Source organism: Anomaloglossus baeobatrachus, chromosome 4 (genome assembly GCF_048569485.1).
Source record: "Anomaloglossus baeobatrachus isolate aAnoBae1 chromosome 4, aAnoBae1.hap1, whole genome shotgun sequence".
Lineage (NCBI taxonomy): Eukaryota > Metazoa > Chordata > Amphibia > Anura > Aromobatidae > Anomaloglossus > Anomaloglossus baeobatrachus.
This window is the reverse complement of record NC_134356.1, coordinates 222,460,244-222,478,144: the sequence shown is the minus strand read 5'-3', so window position 1 is coordinate 222,478,144 and position 17,901 is coordinate 222,460,244. Positions and strand designations below refer to the sequence as shown.

Sequence of the window (17,901 nt, the reverse complement as noted above, 5' to 3'; positions counted from 1 at the left end):
GCCAGGGATGAAAGGAGGCTCAGATTGCTACCGCCGTTTGTCTTGTGTCTCCTCATAATTACCTCTTGTTCCGATGGGTTCACTGATGGATTACAGAAGTCAAAGCCCATAATTTTCCAAGCACCACTCTTGTTTAATATGATATTTTCTGGGGTGAGATTGGAGTGGATCATCTTGACGCTGCTGTGTAAAAACGACAAGCCTTCAGAAACCTATGGAGACACAAGCCCGGTATTATCCTCCTGTGGGCGAGCTGTCACAGTGCCTTTATTCCGCATATTAGAAGATTAAAACTAAGAAATGGCCAGTGACGCTAATAAGAGGGCGAGAGGATCCAAGATGGTCATAGAGGTAGAAAGCTGTTCTCCACGTCAAGACGCAAGGATTGACATAAGACATTTGTAGGCTTGAGGCCATCATTTCTGCCAGGTAGCTATATAATAAAAATGTAAAATCCATATTGCAGGTCAATCTTACAGAACAAGACTATTCATTAAGACGTCTCAGACCTGCCGAATTTAAGAGGAGCTGAATAGAGGTTCCTGGTGCCAGAACCATGGGCGGCATTAATCAGACACAGACTGTGATTGCAGACGTAGAAGCTTGCTGCGCCGCTTCAGTGAAAACAAACTTAGAAACGTTGACAAGGAACTGTGTCTAGGATGATTGTCCGGTCTTTCAGTATGTGTGTATGGGCTGAGTCAAACTAAATAAGAGTAAGTGGTAATCCAGCACCCGTAGGCCAGTCTTCAGTGAAAATTAAGACCTCCTTTATTCACAAAACATGATAAAAACATCTGTTTAAAATCAGAACATCCTTACACGTTTCAGGTCATACTCATCCTATGAGTAATGGTGGTGTCATACATAGCGACGACGACAACGACGTTGCTGCTAAGTCACCATTTTCTGTGACGTAGCAGCGACATCCAGCAACGAGCTGGCCCCTGCTGTGAGGTCGCCGGTCCTGCTTCATTTTTTTGGTCGTCGCTCTCCCGCTGTGAAGCACACATCGCTGTGTGTGACAGCGAGAGAGCGACGAAATGAAGCGAGCAGGGAGCAGGCTTCTGGCAGCCTGCGGTAAGCTGTAACCACGGTAAACATTGGGTAACCAAGCAAAGCCCTTTCCTTGGTTACCCGATATTTACCTTAGTTACTAGCGCCCGTCGCTCTCACGCTGCCAGTGCCGGCTGCCTGCATACGTAGCTGGAGTACACATCGGGTAATTAACCCGATGTGTACTCTGGCTAGGAGTGCAGGGAACAGGGAGCCGGCACTGGCAGCGTGAGAGCGGCGGACGCTGGTAACGAAGGTAAATATCAGGTAACCAAGAGAAGTGCTTTCCTTGGTTACCCGATATTTACCTTAGTTACGCTTCCACGCGTCGCTGCTGGCTGTGGGCTGGTCACTGGTGAGATCTGCCTGTTTGACAGCTCACCAGCGACCATGTAACGATGAAGCAGCGATCCTGATAAGGTCAGATCGCTGGTCGTGATCGCTGCTGCGTCGCTATGTGTGACACCACCTTAAGGGTCTCTATGACCTGAAACGCGTAAGGCTGTTCTGATTTTAAACATGTATGATGTTTTTATCATGTTTTGTGAATAAAGGAGGTCTTAATTTTCACTGAAGACTGGCCTACGGGTGCTGGATTATTACTTACTCTTCTTCAGACTGATTTCTGCAGGGTGGACCGCCCCTTTTCTTCATCCGTGCACCCTAGGTGGTTTGGATCACATGGCTATGGTAGTCTGAAATTGACTCTCTTTCACTTGGAATTTGTATGGTGTGAGACCTGTCAATCTCGGGAAACAGAGAAGGCATTGGTGACAGACTAAAGGGAACCTGTCAGGTGCAATATGCATAGAACCACGAGCAGTTGTGGGTGTATATTGCTAATCCCTGCCTAACTGTCCCTGTATACACTAGCCTAGATAAAGGGATCTATAGAAAAAGGATTTCTAAAGATTTACCATATGCTAATGAGCGAAGGGACTAGTCCCCTGGGCGTTAGTTCCTGTGCTCATTCTGCCCTCTTAGTATGTAACCACGTCCACAATGCCCATTGCCTAGCGTCGTCATGGGCAGTAACATGTACCTTTATCCGTTACACCGCCTGAGAACATCAGGCAGTGCACATGGATCAGAAGTCACCACACTAGACCTCTCTGAAGCTGGAACGCGTACACCCAGCTTCATAGTGCACGTGACCGTAAGAAGCCGGGCATTGTGATCCATGCGCACTGACCCTACGTCCAGCATTCTGAGGCGGTGCAATGGACACAGGTATGCCAGTCACTGCCAATGATGACGCTGGGTCATGGGCAATGAATAGCATATTAGTACACCCACAGGAGGGCGTGCTAACATGCTAAGAGGTTGGTATGAGTGCAGGAACTAACGCCCCCTTGTGACTAGTCACAGCACTCATTAGCATATCATAAAGGATCTTTAGAAATACTTTTTCTAAAGCTCTCTTTATCTATGCTAGTGTATACAGGGACGGTTAGGCAGGGATTAGCAATATATACCCAGAACTGCTCGTGGCTCTGAGTGCATATTGCACCTGACAGGTTCACTTTAACCTCTTCACGACCTTGGACGGATCTATCCGTCATGGAGCGTGTCAGGTTAAGCCCCGCCCCCTGCCGCGGGCAGGCGCTGGCGGTCGGCACACATATCAGCTGTTTTCAACAGCTGACATGTGTGCCTGCATGTTGCGAGTGGAATCGCTTCCACTCACATTTAACCCCTTAAATCTCGCTGCCAAAGTCTGGCAGCAAGATCTATATGCACGCGGCCATGATTTTTACTTCCCACCGGAAGTCACGTGAGTGATCACGTGACTTTCGGTGGTTGCCATCGTAGCACAGGGTCATGTGATGACGCCTGCAGCTATGATGTTTCACTTTCGTTTTCCCTCGGCTCGCAGCAGAGGGAAACAGGAAGTGACTGTATCTGCTGTTTACAGCTGTACAGCAGTGATCAGCAGATAGATAAGAGCAATCGGATTGCTGATCGCTATAGCCCCCTAGGGGGACTAGTAAAATAAGGGAAAAAAAAGTTTTAAAAAATAAAAAAAAAAATAAACCCTAAAAGTTGAAATCACCCCCTTTCACTCCATTGAAAATTAAAGGGTTAAAAAATAAATAAATATGCACATATTTAGTATCGCCGCATTCAGAAATGCCCGATCAAAATATAAATTCAATTAATCTGATTGGTAAACGGTGGAGTGGCAAAAAAATTCCAAACACCAAAATTACGTTTTTTGGTCGCCGCATGTTTTACGCAAAATGCAATAACAGGCGATCAAAACGTAGCATCTGCGCAAAAATGGTACTATTAAAAATGTTAGCTCGAGACGCAAAAAATAAGCCGTCACAGCCATAGAGCCCGAAAAATGAGAACGCTACGTGTTTCGGAAAATGGCGCAAAACGTGCGCCACTTTTATTGGACAAACTTGTGAATTTTTTTAACCCCTTAGATACAAGTAAACCTATACATGTTTGGCGTCTACAAACTCGCACCGACCTGAGGCATCACATAGATACATCAGTTTTACCATCAGTTTTACCATATAGTGAACACGGTGAATAAAACATCCCAAAAACTATTGTGCGATCACCGGGGGCTGAAGGGGTTAAACTATAAATAGACAAATGACAGCATCCCAGAATAGGTGAAAAAAAGAGAGCTAAAAACCTCTTTAATCCACCATAACTGTGCCATTTCCACCTACCAAAGCTGTTTATCAAGCTTAAAACCTATAGTAGGTCGAAATGTCGCAGTTATGGCGGATTAAAGACTTTTTTTTGCACTTTTTTTTCCACCTACTCTGGGAAGTTGGCATGTTTCTATTTATAGGTCTATTATCAATTGGGCTGTTTTTTTTTTTTACACTGAGCCCGATTATATCTTGGACTTCATTGCCCTTTTGGAATGTCCTGATTGCCACGCTGTGAGGCCCCTTGTACTAAAGGCATCTTAAACTAGTCATCGTTTTTTTCAAATTAAAGGGACTAATTCATGAAAGCTGTGCAAAAAAGAAAAAAACTTTTGGTGTGTTCACGCAACTCTCACGCAGCTCCGACAGTGTTAGTAGCAGGTGCAGGGCTTACAAGTGGCAGCATTTACTATGCCGCAATTCTTACTCCAGCAGGGACTAAATCACCAGTCTTGATGACTTGCCCCCTAGGTTTCCTCCATAAGGGTATGCTCACACATGACATTTTTTCTATGAAAAAACACAATGGTTTACTACAACCAGTAAAGGGAATGAGATATTTTTTTAAACCTAGTGTACATTACCTGAAGTAGGCCATATTTAGTTTCTACATCAAACAATTTGTGATCCTTAATATCTGCAGGTAGAGGAGATGGTAAATTGTCGCAGCTTCCAAGAACATTAGCTAAGCTGGCAAAGATAGGCTCCGTACAAAAGGCAAGACAATCCCTGTAGGCAGAAACAGAGGGGAAAAAAACCAAAACATAAGTGTACCTCCCATAGCACCACGCGTAAAAGACCATCATGTATAACGTTAATATGCACATTGAGGAGTAGCACTGTAAATACATATTGCACAGATCTTCAGTTACAGCCTGTATTATAGAGCTGTCAATCTAAACAGGCATCAGATCCATCTTCAAGTCAGTCATTACGGAAGCCTTTCTAGCATCAGATTAATGTCTGTAAATAGAACACTTTCCAGACTGTAAATCAGTAGAACAAGTCTTTTCCAGACATGGAAGCCACATACTGTGTAATCCTGTGAAATCCTACTTTTTCTTATTTTTGCGTTTTAGTTTTTCCTTCCTTTACTTTCAATATTTGGTACTTTTTAATGTCCCGTCGACGCAGCCATGTGAGGGCTGTTTATTGAGAGGAGAGTTGTAGTTTTAAAAAAAAAATAAAAATCATCTACCATATAAAGTTAAAGGAAAAAAAAAATCCAAACTGGGTGAGAAGATGAAAAAAATAGAATTCCAACATTGTATGCATTTTATTTTTATGCCATGGGTTTATGTGCTGCCACCTGGAGGCCGACACTAGGAATACATCTTGGAGAAAAGGCTGACTCCTTCCCACCACAGTACACCAGGCCATCCACACCCAGGTATTCAGTAAGTGCAAAGGTAGTAAGAGGAGCAAAACCATGACCCCCCCCATAAACAAGGGAGTATGGTGCGTCCCTCAATGATGGAGATTTTGTGGTGAATACCAAAAAAATGTATTTCTCAGTCGCTTGATTGTGGTACACATGAACCATGCTATGTTCCAATGCTGTCACTGGGGCAGGAAAACGAAGACCAATACTGCAGAAGGAAGAAAAGCAATCCCTCAGGTTACTGCCCGAACAATTGCACCTTGTAGCACTCTTCTGCTAAGCAGGGCTGTGGAGTAGGAGTCGTGGAGTCGGAGCTCATTTTGGTGGAGTCGGAGTCAGTATAAAATGCACCGACTCCTAAAATATATAATAAATTGGGGACAGTAGTGCAATGCAGAATGTGATGAATATTTTTTATAGGAATTTGGGAAAGTTATGAAATGTCCTATAAATGGCTGTTCTATTCCTGATCTAAGGCTGCATTCACACACAGCGTTTTTGCTGCATTTTTTGAGAATACGTTTCTCATCTGCAAAAGCAGATCAGCTTTTTAAAAAAACCGCATCACCTGAAAGGTTTTTGAGCTGATAAATAATGCTTTCAATAGCAAAAGCAGATTAGAAAAACGCCACAAACTGACAATCATTCTTTGTGAGGATCCTCACAAAACGCTGTGTCTGAATGTCCTATCTGGAAACCCATTGCCTTTGCTGGGTGCCAGAGTCACTGCATTTCACTGATTTATTTTGTCATCAATGTTCAATATTTTTGTAACAAGAAAGAAAATTGTTAGCAAGACTCTGGCAGTAAAAGATGCTAAAGCTCATCACACCGGCCAGTTTCTCCAGGCCTTAGTGGAAAAAGTTCTGCAAGATTACAAACTCAAAAAAGAACAGGTTCTTGCTATTGCAATGGACAATGCTTCAAACATGATAAGTACAATTACACTGATGAGAGTAATGAACAACAGCTAGAAGAAAATTTAGGATTCAGTATGTTTGAGATGGAAGGTCACAGTGCTGTTCATGTAACTGAGGAACAAACAGATATTACAACAGAAGAACAGCAAAATGATACTTTAGGATTAGATGATCTTGTTGAAGCTGCTTCAAAACACTTTCATATTCATCACATGCACTGTGTTGTGCACACGCTGCAGCTGGCAATAAGAATCTGCAAGAGGGACCCCAGTTTCACACATCCGGCTTTTCGCCGGTTTGGCGGATGCGGCGCACTCCAGTACAGTGTATACAGTACAGTGGCAGCGAGACAAACGCCGGTCACATGCTGTCATGTGACCGGAGCATGTGACCCGGACGTTGCGGCGCTGCCACTGTACTGTATCGTACTGTACTGGCGTGCGCCTCATCCGCCAAACCGGTGAAAAGCCATATGTGTGAAACTGGGCGGACATGCTGGAAATCTAATTGGAAAAGTAAGGAAGTTGGTTATTGCCGCCAGAACCCCTAAAATTGATTCCATCTTGAAGAGACGTGCTGGAAAAGGGGCAATTGTTGATCAAGCCACTCGGTGAGGCAGCACTTATTTAAAGGAGTTATCCGACAAACTCAAAATTTTTTGTTAAGCTAATCTGCGCTGTATTGTCATATAAAACACCCCTACATTGTTATATTTTGTTTTCTAACTTTTGTTCCTCTTGAATTCACCCTTTATTCTCTGCAGCTCCTTGTTTACATTCAGCTCCAGCAAACTGACCACTTCCTGTGCAAAACCTCCCAGTCAGAGCTGGCACCGCCCAGCCTCAGTGTCCAGCCTCGCCCCCTGCCCGCCCCCTGCACACACATTCCCTGTCAATATTCAGCCTCAGCACTGACCTGTTATCACTACAGCATTGCAAATAACCCCACATCGGGCTCTGCACAGATATGGCTCTGCACCGCACACAGACAGGCCTCTGCACCGCACACAGACAGGCCTCTGCACCGCACACAGACAGGCCTCTGCACCGCACACAGACAGGCCTCTGCACCGCACACAGACAGGCCTCTGCACCGCACACAGACAGGCCTCTGCACCGCACACAGACAGGCCTCTGCACCGCACACAGACAGGCCTCTGCACCGCACACAGACAGGCCTCTGCACTGACCCCACCATCCCCCATAGGGAACACATGTAGGGAGTACATACTCACCCGTCCTCGGTCCCCGCCACTCCTGCACATTCGTGCGCTGTCTGTGCTCTGGCCATATCAGCACAGTAGTGACGTCACCACTGTGCTGAAGAGAGCACAGACAGCCGGGCAGTGATGAGAAGCAGCGCTCCTTCTCATCAGCACTTTCAAATATACCGGCATCTGTGGTCTGTGATGCCGGTACATTTGAATGTGCGATCCTGAGCAGGGGGCCCGGTGCTGACGCTGACACCACGGCAGCCGCAGGCAGGCCCCTCCCCCAGGTCACAGACCCCACAGCAGTGCAGGGGGAGGTTGCGGGGAGAGTAAGGGGTGCGGGGGAATGTGTGGGAGGGTGCAGGGAAGGGGGCGGTGACTCCACGTACTGTACCTCCCCAGCAGGGAGGCGACATGCTGTTCCAGATTTGCATGTCAACATGGCCCTGCCCATGTTGACATGAAATGACCGGAAGCAGCAAAATCGCGGCAGGATCGGTCACATGACCACTCTGAGCCGGGGGAGAGGGGCTGACAGCAGGGCAGGTAAGTGCTCTCTATCTACTTACCTGCCCCAATGTAGCCCAAAAGGGTAATAAAAAAAAAAAAAGTCAAAAGAAGCCGGATAACCTCTTTAATGGCTGAGCGATTGCTTGAACTAAAATCGTTTCTTATAGATATGGTTAACCCTCAAGTAACATTAAATGAAGGTCAATCGACACCAGGTGGCTGAATTGAAGGAATTGCTTAATCACCCATTTACCGTGACTAAAAATTACAAGCTGAGGATTTAACTCCTGGCATTTTCATAAGGGAGTGGAAGAACTTGCTATTTTGCCTGTCCCAAAGAGGAAATTTAATCGCAGATGGCATTTCTGCTTCAATGAAACAGAGAGAGACAGCTATTTGAAAATAAAATTCTTCTGGTAGCTGTTTATGTGGACCCAAGTCATCGTATACTGCTTGATGATCAACAGCTTACTAAAGGAAAAGAAGCTTTGAGTGAGGTAGCAGTTAGGATGAGCGGCTACAGGACTGCCAGGTGGAAGAGGACTTGGGGCCTGACAGTGCTACTGCTGCCATATCTTCATCCTCATCAGATGAGGAGTTTAACTTTGACAAGTATTTGGATGACATGGAGCAGCAAAGCGTTGCCGCAAGGAAAAAGATTTCACTCCGTCTCCTATAGCAGCAGATTGGCCAGATTTCAGTAAAATTTTTCTCTTGCCCTCAAAGAAATAGAAAAATTCAACCATTCATCAAAACTGACTGTGCATGAGGCAATTCCTTTATACCCGGAAATTGCTAGAGATGTTGCCCATGTGGTTACGGCTTTGCCTCCAACCCAAGTTAGTGTAGAGAGGTTGTTCTCTAGCCTTAAAATTATTAGGTCAGATTTGAGGACATCTGCGAAGGAGAATCTGATGGAAGCAATTCTATTTCTTACAACAAATTCATAGACTGCACAAATGTTATTTAGTATTGTTGAAAACTTTTTTTGCCACTTACATAGTGTTATATATAACACTATGTAATACACTATGTAATACACTATGTAAGTGGCAAAAAACAGTTTTCAACAAAAGAAGGGAATTTTGTTTACTTACCGTAAATTCCTTTTCTTCTAGCTCCTATTGGGAGACCCAGACAATTGGGTGTATAGCTTCTGCCTCCGGAGGCCACACAAAGTTATTACACTTTAAAAAGTGTAACCCCTCCCCTCTGCCTATACACCCTCCCGTGCATCACGGGCCCATCAGTTTTGGTGCCAAAGCAGGAAGGAGGAAACTTATAAATTGGTGTAAGGTAAATTCAATCCGAAGGATGTTCGGAGAACTGAAACCATGAACCAAAGAACAATTGAACATGAACAACATGTGTACACAAAAGAACAACAGCCCGAAGGGAACAGGGGCGGGAGCTGGGTCTCCCAATAGGAGCTAGAAGAAAAGGAATTTACGGTAAGTAAACAAAATTCCCTTCTTTGTCGCTCCATTGGGAGACCCAGACAATTGGGATGTCCAAAAGCAATCCCTGGGTGGGTAAAGAATACCTCGATAAAAAAGAGCCGAAAAAACGGCCCCTTCTTACAGGTGGGCCACTGCCGCCTGAAGGACTCGCCTACCTAGGCTGGCGTCTGCCGAAGCATAGGCATGCACCCGATAGTGTTTTGTAAAAGTGTGCAGACTCGACCAGGTAGCCGCCTGACACACCTGCTGAGCCGTAGCCTGGTGCCGCAATGCCCAGGACGCACCTACAGCTCTGGTAGAATGGGCTTTTAGCCCTGAAGGAATCGGAAGCCCAGACGAACGGTAGGCTTCAAGAATCGGTTCCTTGATCCACCTAGCCAAGGTTGACTTGGAAGCCTGCGACCCCTTACGCTGGCCAGCGACAAGGACAAAGAGCGCATCAGAACGGCGCAGGGGCTCCGTGCGTGAAATGTAGAGCCTGAGTGCTCTCACGAGATCTAACAAGTGCAAATCCTTTTCACATTGGTGAACTGGATGAGGGCAAAAAGAAGGTAAGGAGATATCCTGATTGAGATGAAACGGGGATACCACCTTAGGGAGAAATTCCGGGACCGGACGCAGAACCACCTTATCCTGGTGAAACACCAGGAAGGGGGCTTTGCATGACAGCGCTGCTAGCTCAGACACTCTCCGAAGTGATGTGACTGCCACTAGGAAGGCCACCTTCTGCGAAAGGCGAGATAGAGAGACATCCCGCATCGGCTCGAAAGGTGGCTTCTGGAGAGCCGTCAGCACCCTGTTAAGATCCCAGGGTTCTAGCGGACGCTTGTAAGGTGGAACTATGTGTCAAACCCCCTGCAGGAACGTGCGGACCTGCGGAAGCCTGGCTAGACGCTTTTGAAAAAAACACGGAAAGCGCCGATACTTGTCCCTTGAGAGAGCCGAGAGACAAGCCCTTGTCCATTCCGGATTGAAGGAAAGAAAGAAAAGTGGGCAAGGCAAACGGCCAGGGAGTGAAACCCTGATCAGAGCACCAGGATAAGAAGATCCTCCAAGTCCTGTGGTAGATCTTGGCGGACGTTGGTTTCCTGGCCTGTCTCATGGTGGCAATGACATCTTGAGATAACCCTGAAGACGCTAGGAGCCAGGACTCAATGGCCACACAGTCAGGTTGAGGGCCGCAGAATTCAGATGGAAAAATGGCCCTTGAGACAGCAAGTCTGGTCGGTCTGGGAGTGCCCACGGTTGACCCACCGTGAGGTGCCACAGATCCGGGTACCACGATCTCCTCGGCCAGTCTGGAGCGACGAGGATGGCGCGACTGCAGTCGGACCTGATCTTGCGTAATACTCTGGGCAGCAGTGCCAGAGGAGGAAATACATAAGGCAGTCGAAACTGCGACCAGTCCTGAACTAACGCGTCTGCCGCCAGAGCTCTGTGATCTTTGGACCGAGCCATGAATGCCGGGACTTTGTTGTTGTGCCGAGACGCCATTAGATCGACGTCCGGCGTTCCCCAGCGGCAACAGATCTCCCGAAACACGACCGGGTGAAGAGACCATTCCCCTGCGTCCATGCCCTGGCGACTGAGAAAATCTGCTTCCCAGTTTTCTACGCCCGGGATGTGAACTGCGGAGATGGTGGAGGCTGTGGCTTCCGCCCACAGCAGAATCCGCTGAACTTCTCGGAAGGCTTGACGACTGCGTGTGCCGCCCTGGTGGTTGATGTACGCAACCGCCGTGGCGTTGTCCGACTGTATTCGGATCTGCCTGCCCTCCAGCCACCGCTGGAACGCCTTTAGAGCCAGATACACTGCCCTTATCTCCAGAACGTTGATCTGAAGGGAGGACTCTGTCGGAGTCCAGGTTCCCTGAGCCCTGTGGTGGAGGAAGACCGCTCCCCACCCTGACAGACTCGCGTCCGTCGTGACCACAGCCCAGGATGGGGGCAAGAAGGATTTTCCTTTCGACAAAGAAGTGGGAAGAAGCCACCACTGAAGAGAGGTCTTGGCTGTCCGTGACAGCGAAACGTTCCTGTCTAGGGACGTCAGCCTCTTGTCCCATTTGCGGAGGATGTCCCATTGAAGTGGACGCAGATGAAACTGCGCAAAAGGAACTGCCTCCATTGCTGCCACCATCTTCCCTAGGAAGTGCATGAGGCGCCTCAAGGGGTGTGACTGACCCCGAAGAAGAGATTGTACCCCTGTCTGTAGTGAACGCTGTTTGTCCAGCGGGAGCTTCACTATCGCTGAAAGGGTATGAAAATCCATCCCGAGGTAAGTCAGCGATTGGGTCGGTGTCAAATTTGACTTTGGGAAATTGATGATCCACCCGAACCTCTGGAGAGTCTCCAGAGTGACGGTCAGGCTGTGTTGGCATGCCACCCTGGAGGGTGCCTTGACTAGAAGATCGTCGAAGTAAGGGATCACCGAGTGGCCCTGAGAGTGTAGGACCGCCACCACTGCTGCCATGACCTTGGTGAAGACCCGTGGGGCTGTCGCCAGGCCGAATGGCAGCGCCACGAACTGAAGGTGTTCGTCCTTGATGGCGAAACGCAGAAAGCGGTGATGCTCGGGAGCGATCGGCACATGGAGATAAGCATCTTTGATGTCGATTGATGCTAGGAAGTCTCCTTGTGACATCGAGGCGATGACTGAGCGGAGAGATTCCATCCGAAACCTTCTGGTGCTCACATGCTTGTTGAGCAGCTTGAGGTCTAGAACGGGACGGAATGATCCGTCCTTTTTTTGGCACCACGAACAAGTTGGAGTAGAAGCCGTGACCATGTTCCTGAGGTGGAACGGGAATCACCACTCCTTCTGCCTTCAGAGTGTTTACCGCCTGATAAAGTGCATCGGCTCGCTCGGGGGGCGGAGATGTTCTGAAGAAACGAGTCGGAGGACGAGAACTGAGCTCTATCCTGTAACCGTGAGACAGAATGTCTCTCACCCATCGGTCTTGGACATGTGGCCACCAGGCGTCGCAAAAGCGGAAGAGCCTGCCACCGACCGAGGATGCGGTTTGTGTAGACCGAAAGTCATGAGGAGGCCGCCTTGGGGGCGGCTCCTCCGGCGGTCTTTTTAGGACGTGACTTAGACCGCCATGCAGAAGTGTTGCTCTGGCCCTTCTGTGACCTGTTGGACGTGGAGGAATGGGACCTGGCTGAGGGCTGAAAGGACTGAAACCTCGGTTGAATCTTTCGCTGCTGAGGTCTGTTCGGTTTAGACTGGGGTAAGGACGAGTCCTTTCCCTTGGATTGCTTGATAATTTCGTCCAATTGCTCGCCAAACAAGCGGTCGCCGGAAAATGGCAAACCGGTTAAGAACTTCTTGGAAGCAGAGTCTGCCTTCCATTCGCGTAGCCACATGGCCCTGCGGACTGCCACCGAATTGGCGGATGCTACCGCTGTACGGCTCACCGAGTCGAGGACAGCGTTCATGGCGTAGGACGAAAAAGCCGACGCCTGAGAAGTCAAAGACACGACCTGCGGAGTAGCGGTGCGTGTGACCTCATTAATCTCAGACAGACAAGCTGAGATAGCTTGGAGCGCCCACACGGCTGCAAATACTGGAGCAAAAGACGCACCTATGGCTTCATAGATGGATTTCATCAGGAGCTCTATTTGCCTGTCAGTGGCATCTTTGAGCGATGAGCCATCTGCCACTGATACCACGGATCTAGCCGCCAGCCTAGAGACTGGAGGATCCACCTTGGGACACTGAGCCCAACCCTTAACTACGTCAGGTGGGAAGGGGTAACGTGTGTCATTAAGGCGCTTAGTAAAGCGCTTGTCCGGATATGCTCTGTGCTTCCGGACAGCATTCCTGAAGTTAGAGTGATCGAAAAAAGCACTCCTTGTACGTTTGGGAAACCTAAACTGGTGTTTCTCCTGTTGTGAAGCTGACTCTTTAACAGGTGGAGTTGGAGGAGGAAGTTCTAGCACCTGGTTAATGGACGCTATAAGGTCATTTACAATGGCGTCTCCTTCAGGTGTATCAAGATTGAGAGCACCGTCAGGATCAGAGCCCTGAGCTGCAACCTCCGCCTCATCCTCCAGGGAGTCCTCATGCTGAGACCCTGAGCAGCGTGATGAAGTGGATGAAGGTCCCCAGCGAGCCCGCTTAGACGGTCTGTGACTGCGGTCCGAGTCGGAGTCCTCCCCGTGGGACCTATGTGTCACCTCAGGAGCAGTTTGCTGCTCCAACCGAGGGGGGCCTGGGGTCAATGATTCAACAGTGCCCGGGGCCTGTGTTACCGGTCTGGACTGCAAAGCTTCAAGTATCTTAGCAGACCATTTGTCCATAGACTGAGCCATGGATTGTGAAAGGGACTCAGAAAGTTTCTCAGCCAACACTGCAAACTCTGTCCCTGCCACCTGGACAGTGGCAGCCGGTGGTTCTACCTGAGCCGAGGGTCCCACCAGTGCCTGAGGCTCCGGCTGAGTGAGTGTCACAGGGGCCGAGCATTGCACACAATGAGGGTAGATGGAACCTGCAGGTAACATAGCCGCACAAGAGGTACAAGTTGCAAAATAAGCCTGTGCCTTGGCACCCTTGCTTTTTGCAGACGACATGCTGTTATCTCCTCTTAGCAAACAGTGAGGGTATATAGCCAAGCAAATACTGCGGCCGAGCAGAGCAAATGTATACCCAATATGGATATATATATATATATATATATACACTGCGGCACCCAGGGGGGCCAGCACCTGTAACAGGTGCAGCTTACCGACCGCGCTCAGCGGTTGTGTGTCCACCAGATTCCCTGCCTGGGCCTCCCAGAGTTGTGGAGCTCTATCTGAAGTTCTCCTCCGGCAGCAGCGATGATAACAATGGCTGCCAGCGTTCTGAGAGGAGGAGGGAGCCGTGGGCGTGCCTCAGAAAGTGCGGGAATCTGGTGCCCCACGGTGCTCAGTGAGGGGGGAGGAGGATACTAAGTATGCTCCAGCCCTCACCGCTGACGTTCAGTCTAGCGTCCCGCCCTTGCCCCTGACTGGCAGGCCCGGGGGCGGGAATATGCGGTACTAGGCCGCAAAAGCCGGGGACTCGATTTATAAGCGCGGCCGGCAAACAGGCGCGGTCGGCGCGGTAGTCCCGGCGACCCCAAACACCGAGCAGCTGCTGCAGCGTCCGATCCACAGGAGCTCTATGCGCCGTCCCCAAGGGGACACAGAGTACCTCAGAGAAGCAGGGCCTGTCCCTGATGACATCCAGTCTCCTGTCCGTCAGGTTCCCACAGGGGCTGCGGAGGGAGCCCGGTCCCAGTGCCTGGTGACCGGTTAGGATCCCACTTCTCCCAGAGCCCCTAAGGGATGGGGAAGGATAACGGCATGTGGCTCCAGCCTTTGTACCCGCAATGGGTACCTCAACCTTAACAGCACCGCCGACAAAAGTGGGGTGAGAAGGGAGCATGCCGGGGGCCCTGGGGCCCTCTTGTCTTCCATCCGATAAAGTCAGCAGCTGCTGCTGACTAAAATGTGGAGCTTGCGTGAATGTGTGCCTCCTTCAACACAAAGCATAAAACTGATGGGCCCGTGATGCACGGGGGGGTGTATAGCAGAGGGGAGGGGTTACACTTTTTAAAGTGTAATAACTTTGTGTGGCCTCCGGAGGCAGAAGCTATACACCCAATTGTCTGGGTCTCCCAATGGAGCGACAAAGAAACATACTAAATAATAACATTTAGTATAATGCTTATATTTAAGTGAAAAAGTTATTGTAGTACAATGTGAACATCAGACATTTAATCATCTTTATGATACAATAATCAAGATATTTAGATAGAACATAAAATATATTTATTGGAATACAACTTTATAACACAAAAAACTAAATTGTAAATATGTAATACAATAAGAAATTTTTTATATATATATTATATACACACACACACATACATACCTACTATACACACAAGATATATATGTAATCTAGTGTATATTACATATTGTATTACATATTTACAATTTATTACAGTTTGTGTTCTAAAGTTGTATTCCAATAAATATATTTTATGTTCTATCGAAATATCTTGATTATTGTATCATAAAAAATATTAAATGTCTGATGTTCACATACACATTCATGCACTACAATAAATTTTTCACTTAACTATAAGCAATATATGTAGGAGTCGGAGAGTCTGAGTCAGAGTCGGTGCAAGAGAAATTGAGGAGTCGGAGTCGAAGGTTTGGCTTACCGACTCCACAGCCCTGCTGCTAACACTGGCATCCTGAGACACAAAAAGTAAGACCTCTAACAAGGTGTGCACTGAAGACTAAGTTGGGGCTCTATGGAATAGAAGAACAGATTCCTCTAGGTGTAAGACCAAAAGGCTTCTACCCCACCCGGGAAGAGAGTCATGCTCTGGAAGGGGGAATGTAGATGATCCCGATCAGATTGAGACAAGAAAAAATGGTCACCTAAGAGGTGGGTCTGACCTCTGCCAGAGCATACCAGGATGACCTACAAGTCATCCGGACTGAGCTGTGATAGACAGGTAGAGCTGCACGGCACTGCCTACATCAGATTGGACAAGTACCTCTCAGCGAGCTGAGAAGCGAAGTATCTAAAGGAAGGAAAGCAAATCACCTTATTAAGGATAACATGCTAAGGAAAAAGGAAGAAGCCCAACGCCAGATGGCTGGGCATCAGAGAAGCAGAAAGACAGGTGACGCACCCCAGGGCTTTGGGGTACTCTGTCCCGGGTTGTAATTTACTGGGATAGTTCACTGGGTGGGGGTACCATCAAGGATCTCACAGACGTTAGTGTTAGGGGCACAGCAGCAAAGAAGGAACCCGGAAACGGGGACAGAGGTTCAAGCTGCCTGGCGTACGGGCCAAGACAGAGAGTGAGAGAGAGAGAGAGAGAGAGAGAGAGAGAGAGAGAGAGAGAGAGAGAGAGAGAGAGAGAGAGAGAGAGAGAGAGAGAGAGAGAGAGAGAGAGAGAGAGAGAGAGAGAGAGAGAGAGAGAGAGAGAGAGAGAGAGCGCAAGAGGGAATCCCAAGACGCTTCAGGCCACGGGAACCCACCAAGTACAGAGTTGTGCACGGAGGAAAAAGCCCACAGATTACCAGACCGGACTGGACCTCTGATCTGCCCGGGATCGACTGGAGTCTGAAATCTTAATCAAAGAATAAAAGCATGTGGTACCCGCACATGGTGACTGAGTAAATGCCGCTGCCCTGCACTCCCGTGGACTGCCGCCCCGTTCTCACCAAAATCCTGGGGTCCCGCACCGCCTGTGGGGAGCAATATCATCCTGGTTGCACCCAACATCTGCCCTGGATTCCTGGCCGCACACCACGGGTGGCGCTGCGAAGCATCCCCATCCCCACCAAACACCGCTCCTGGGAAAGGAAAAGTCACAGGAAGGGTCAGCGGCCGAGGAGACCAAGACCCACTAGCCATTGCAACCGGCGACATGCTTTCCAGGGACCCTTCACCCTCCTTCCATCCCCCCTCGAACTTGTTTGTCTTTTCATGTAGCCGACGGGGCCACGGGGCCGGGTCAGGCCAGTCACAGCAACCCCTAGAAACCACTGGCCCAGTGACGAGTACCCTAAGGCCCCATGGGGCGCTACACAGATGGGAGCGCGTCTCGGAACCTCGCCTTATGGAGGGAGGAGATCCCTAGAGAGGGGAGAAAAAAAAAAAAAAAAAGAAAAAAAAAAAATCACCATGCCAGAATGGAGAGAGATCTCCAATCAGCATAAAAGGAGAGAACTGAACTGAAGGGCGTCCAAGACCAGATTGAGGTTCTCCAGATGCAGGTATGCGACTATGTGGACCCAAGTGCATCCTGCCCAGGAGGCAGTCCAGACCTATGGCATACAAGTCAAGTTTTGCTGAACCGGGATAAACAAGGCAGAAACCTGGCCCTTGGGAGTCAACCCTGGTTCAAGACAGGCATGCAAAAATAAAACGTCAGGATATAGCCATGCTGCCAAGAGGTTCTCACCTATGAACAAGAACTAAATGTAATGGTAGAAACAGGACGTTTAAGACCCTTGTTCCCTAATCCTAGTCACACAAACCTAGTCCAAAAGGCATGAAGTCTCTTGAACCACAGGTCCAAAAGCCCTTCAAGTAAATTAAATGATCCAGCATTTGAGTAGAAAAGGAGACAGTTTTGGAAAGATTTATTTGGACTCAATCTGAAAAATCCTGAGCTTTGCAGGCATTCATAATTTTCAATCCAAACTGGTGAAGGAGAATCCTGCCCTTATAGGGAAAGCCCAACATTCCTCTGGAATGTAGAAGCACCTTGACCCATGAGCTACCGATCGGAAACTCTAGTGGTAGAGATAGGCTTCTTGGGAGACCACATTAGGCATAAAATCTACAAACACCCTAACGGTCCAGGCAATGCAACAAAAGTTGATTGTGTGAGTCAGTAAAAAGCTTTACTGACTCAAAAGAGAGGGATCTGGTCCGTGCTACCATAGGAGGTACTTAAACCAGGCCGCAGCCAATGAACAAAGGGGAGGAAGTCAGGAAAACCAAAGAATAATCCCCATTAAAAAATAACTTAATAATTACCATTAAAAGATCAAAAACCACAATAATACAGACAACAAATATATGCAGGGTGTATAATAACAAAGGCAAGGAGGGAGACGGGAATAAGCTGTCCCTATATATCCCTAAAGTAGCTCTCCCTACCTAGCAATGGAGGGTATAACGCCCTAGGGTT

General features: G+C 48.3%; 1 protein-coding gene across 2 annotated transcripts in view; it reads right to left on the bottom strand.

Annotated features, from left to right (window-relative positions):
• SCYL2 (SCY1 like pseudokinase 2) overlaps window positions 1-17,901 on the bottom strand; it is a 154,280-nt gene that overhangs the window by 109,223 nt on the left and 27,156 nt on the right. For both annotated transcript variants that reach the window (XM_075342386.1, XM_075342387.1), the window contains exons 4-5: window positions 4,313-4,457; window positions 63-212 (exon numbers count right to left, since the gene is read on the bottom strand). In XM_075342386.1, coding sequence (XP_075198501.1) covers window positions 63-212; window positions 4,313-4,457 — 295 coding nt within the window. The remainder of the gene's footprint in view (window positions 1-62; window positions 213-4,312; window positions 4,458-17,901) is intronic.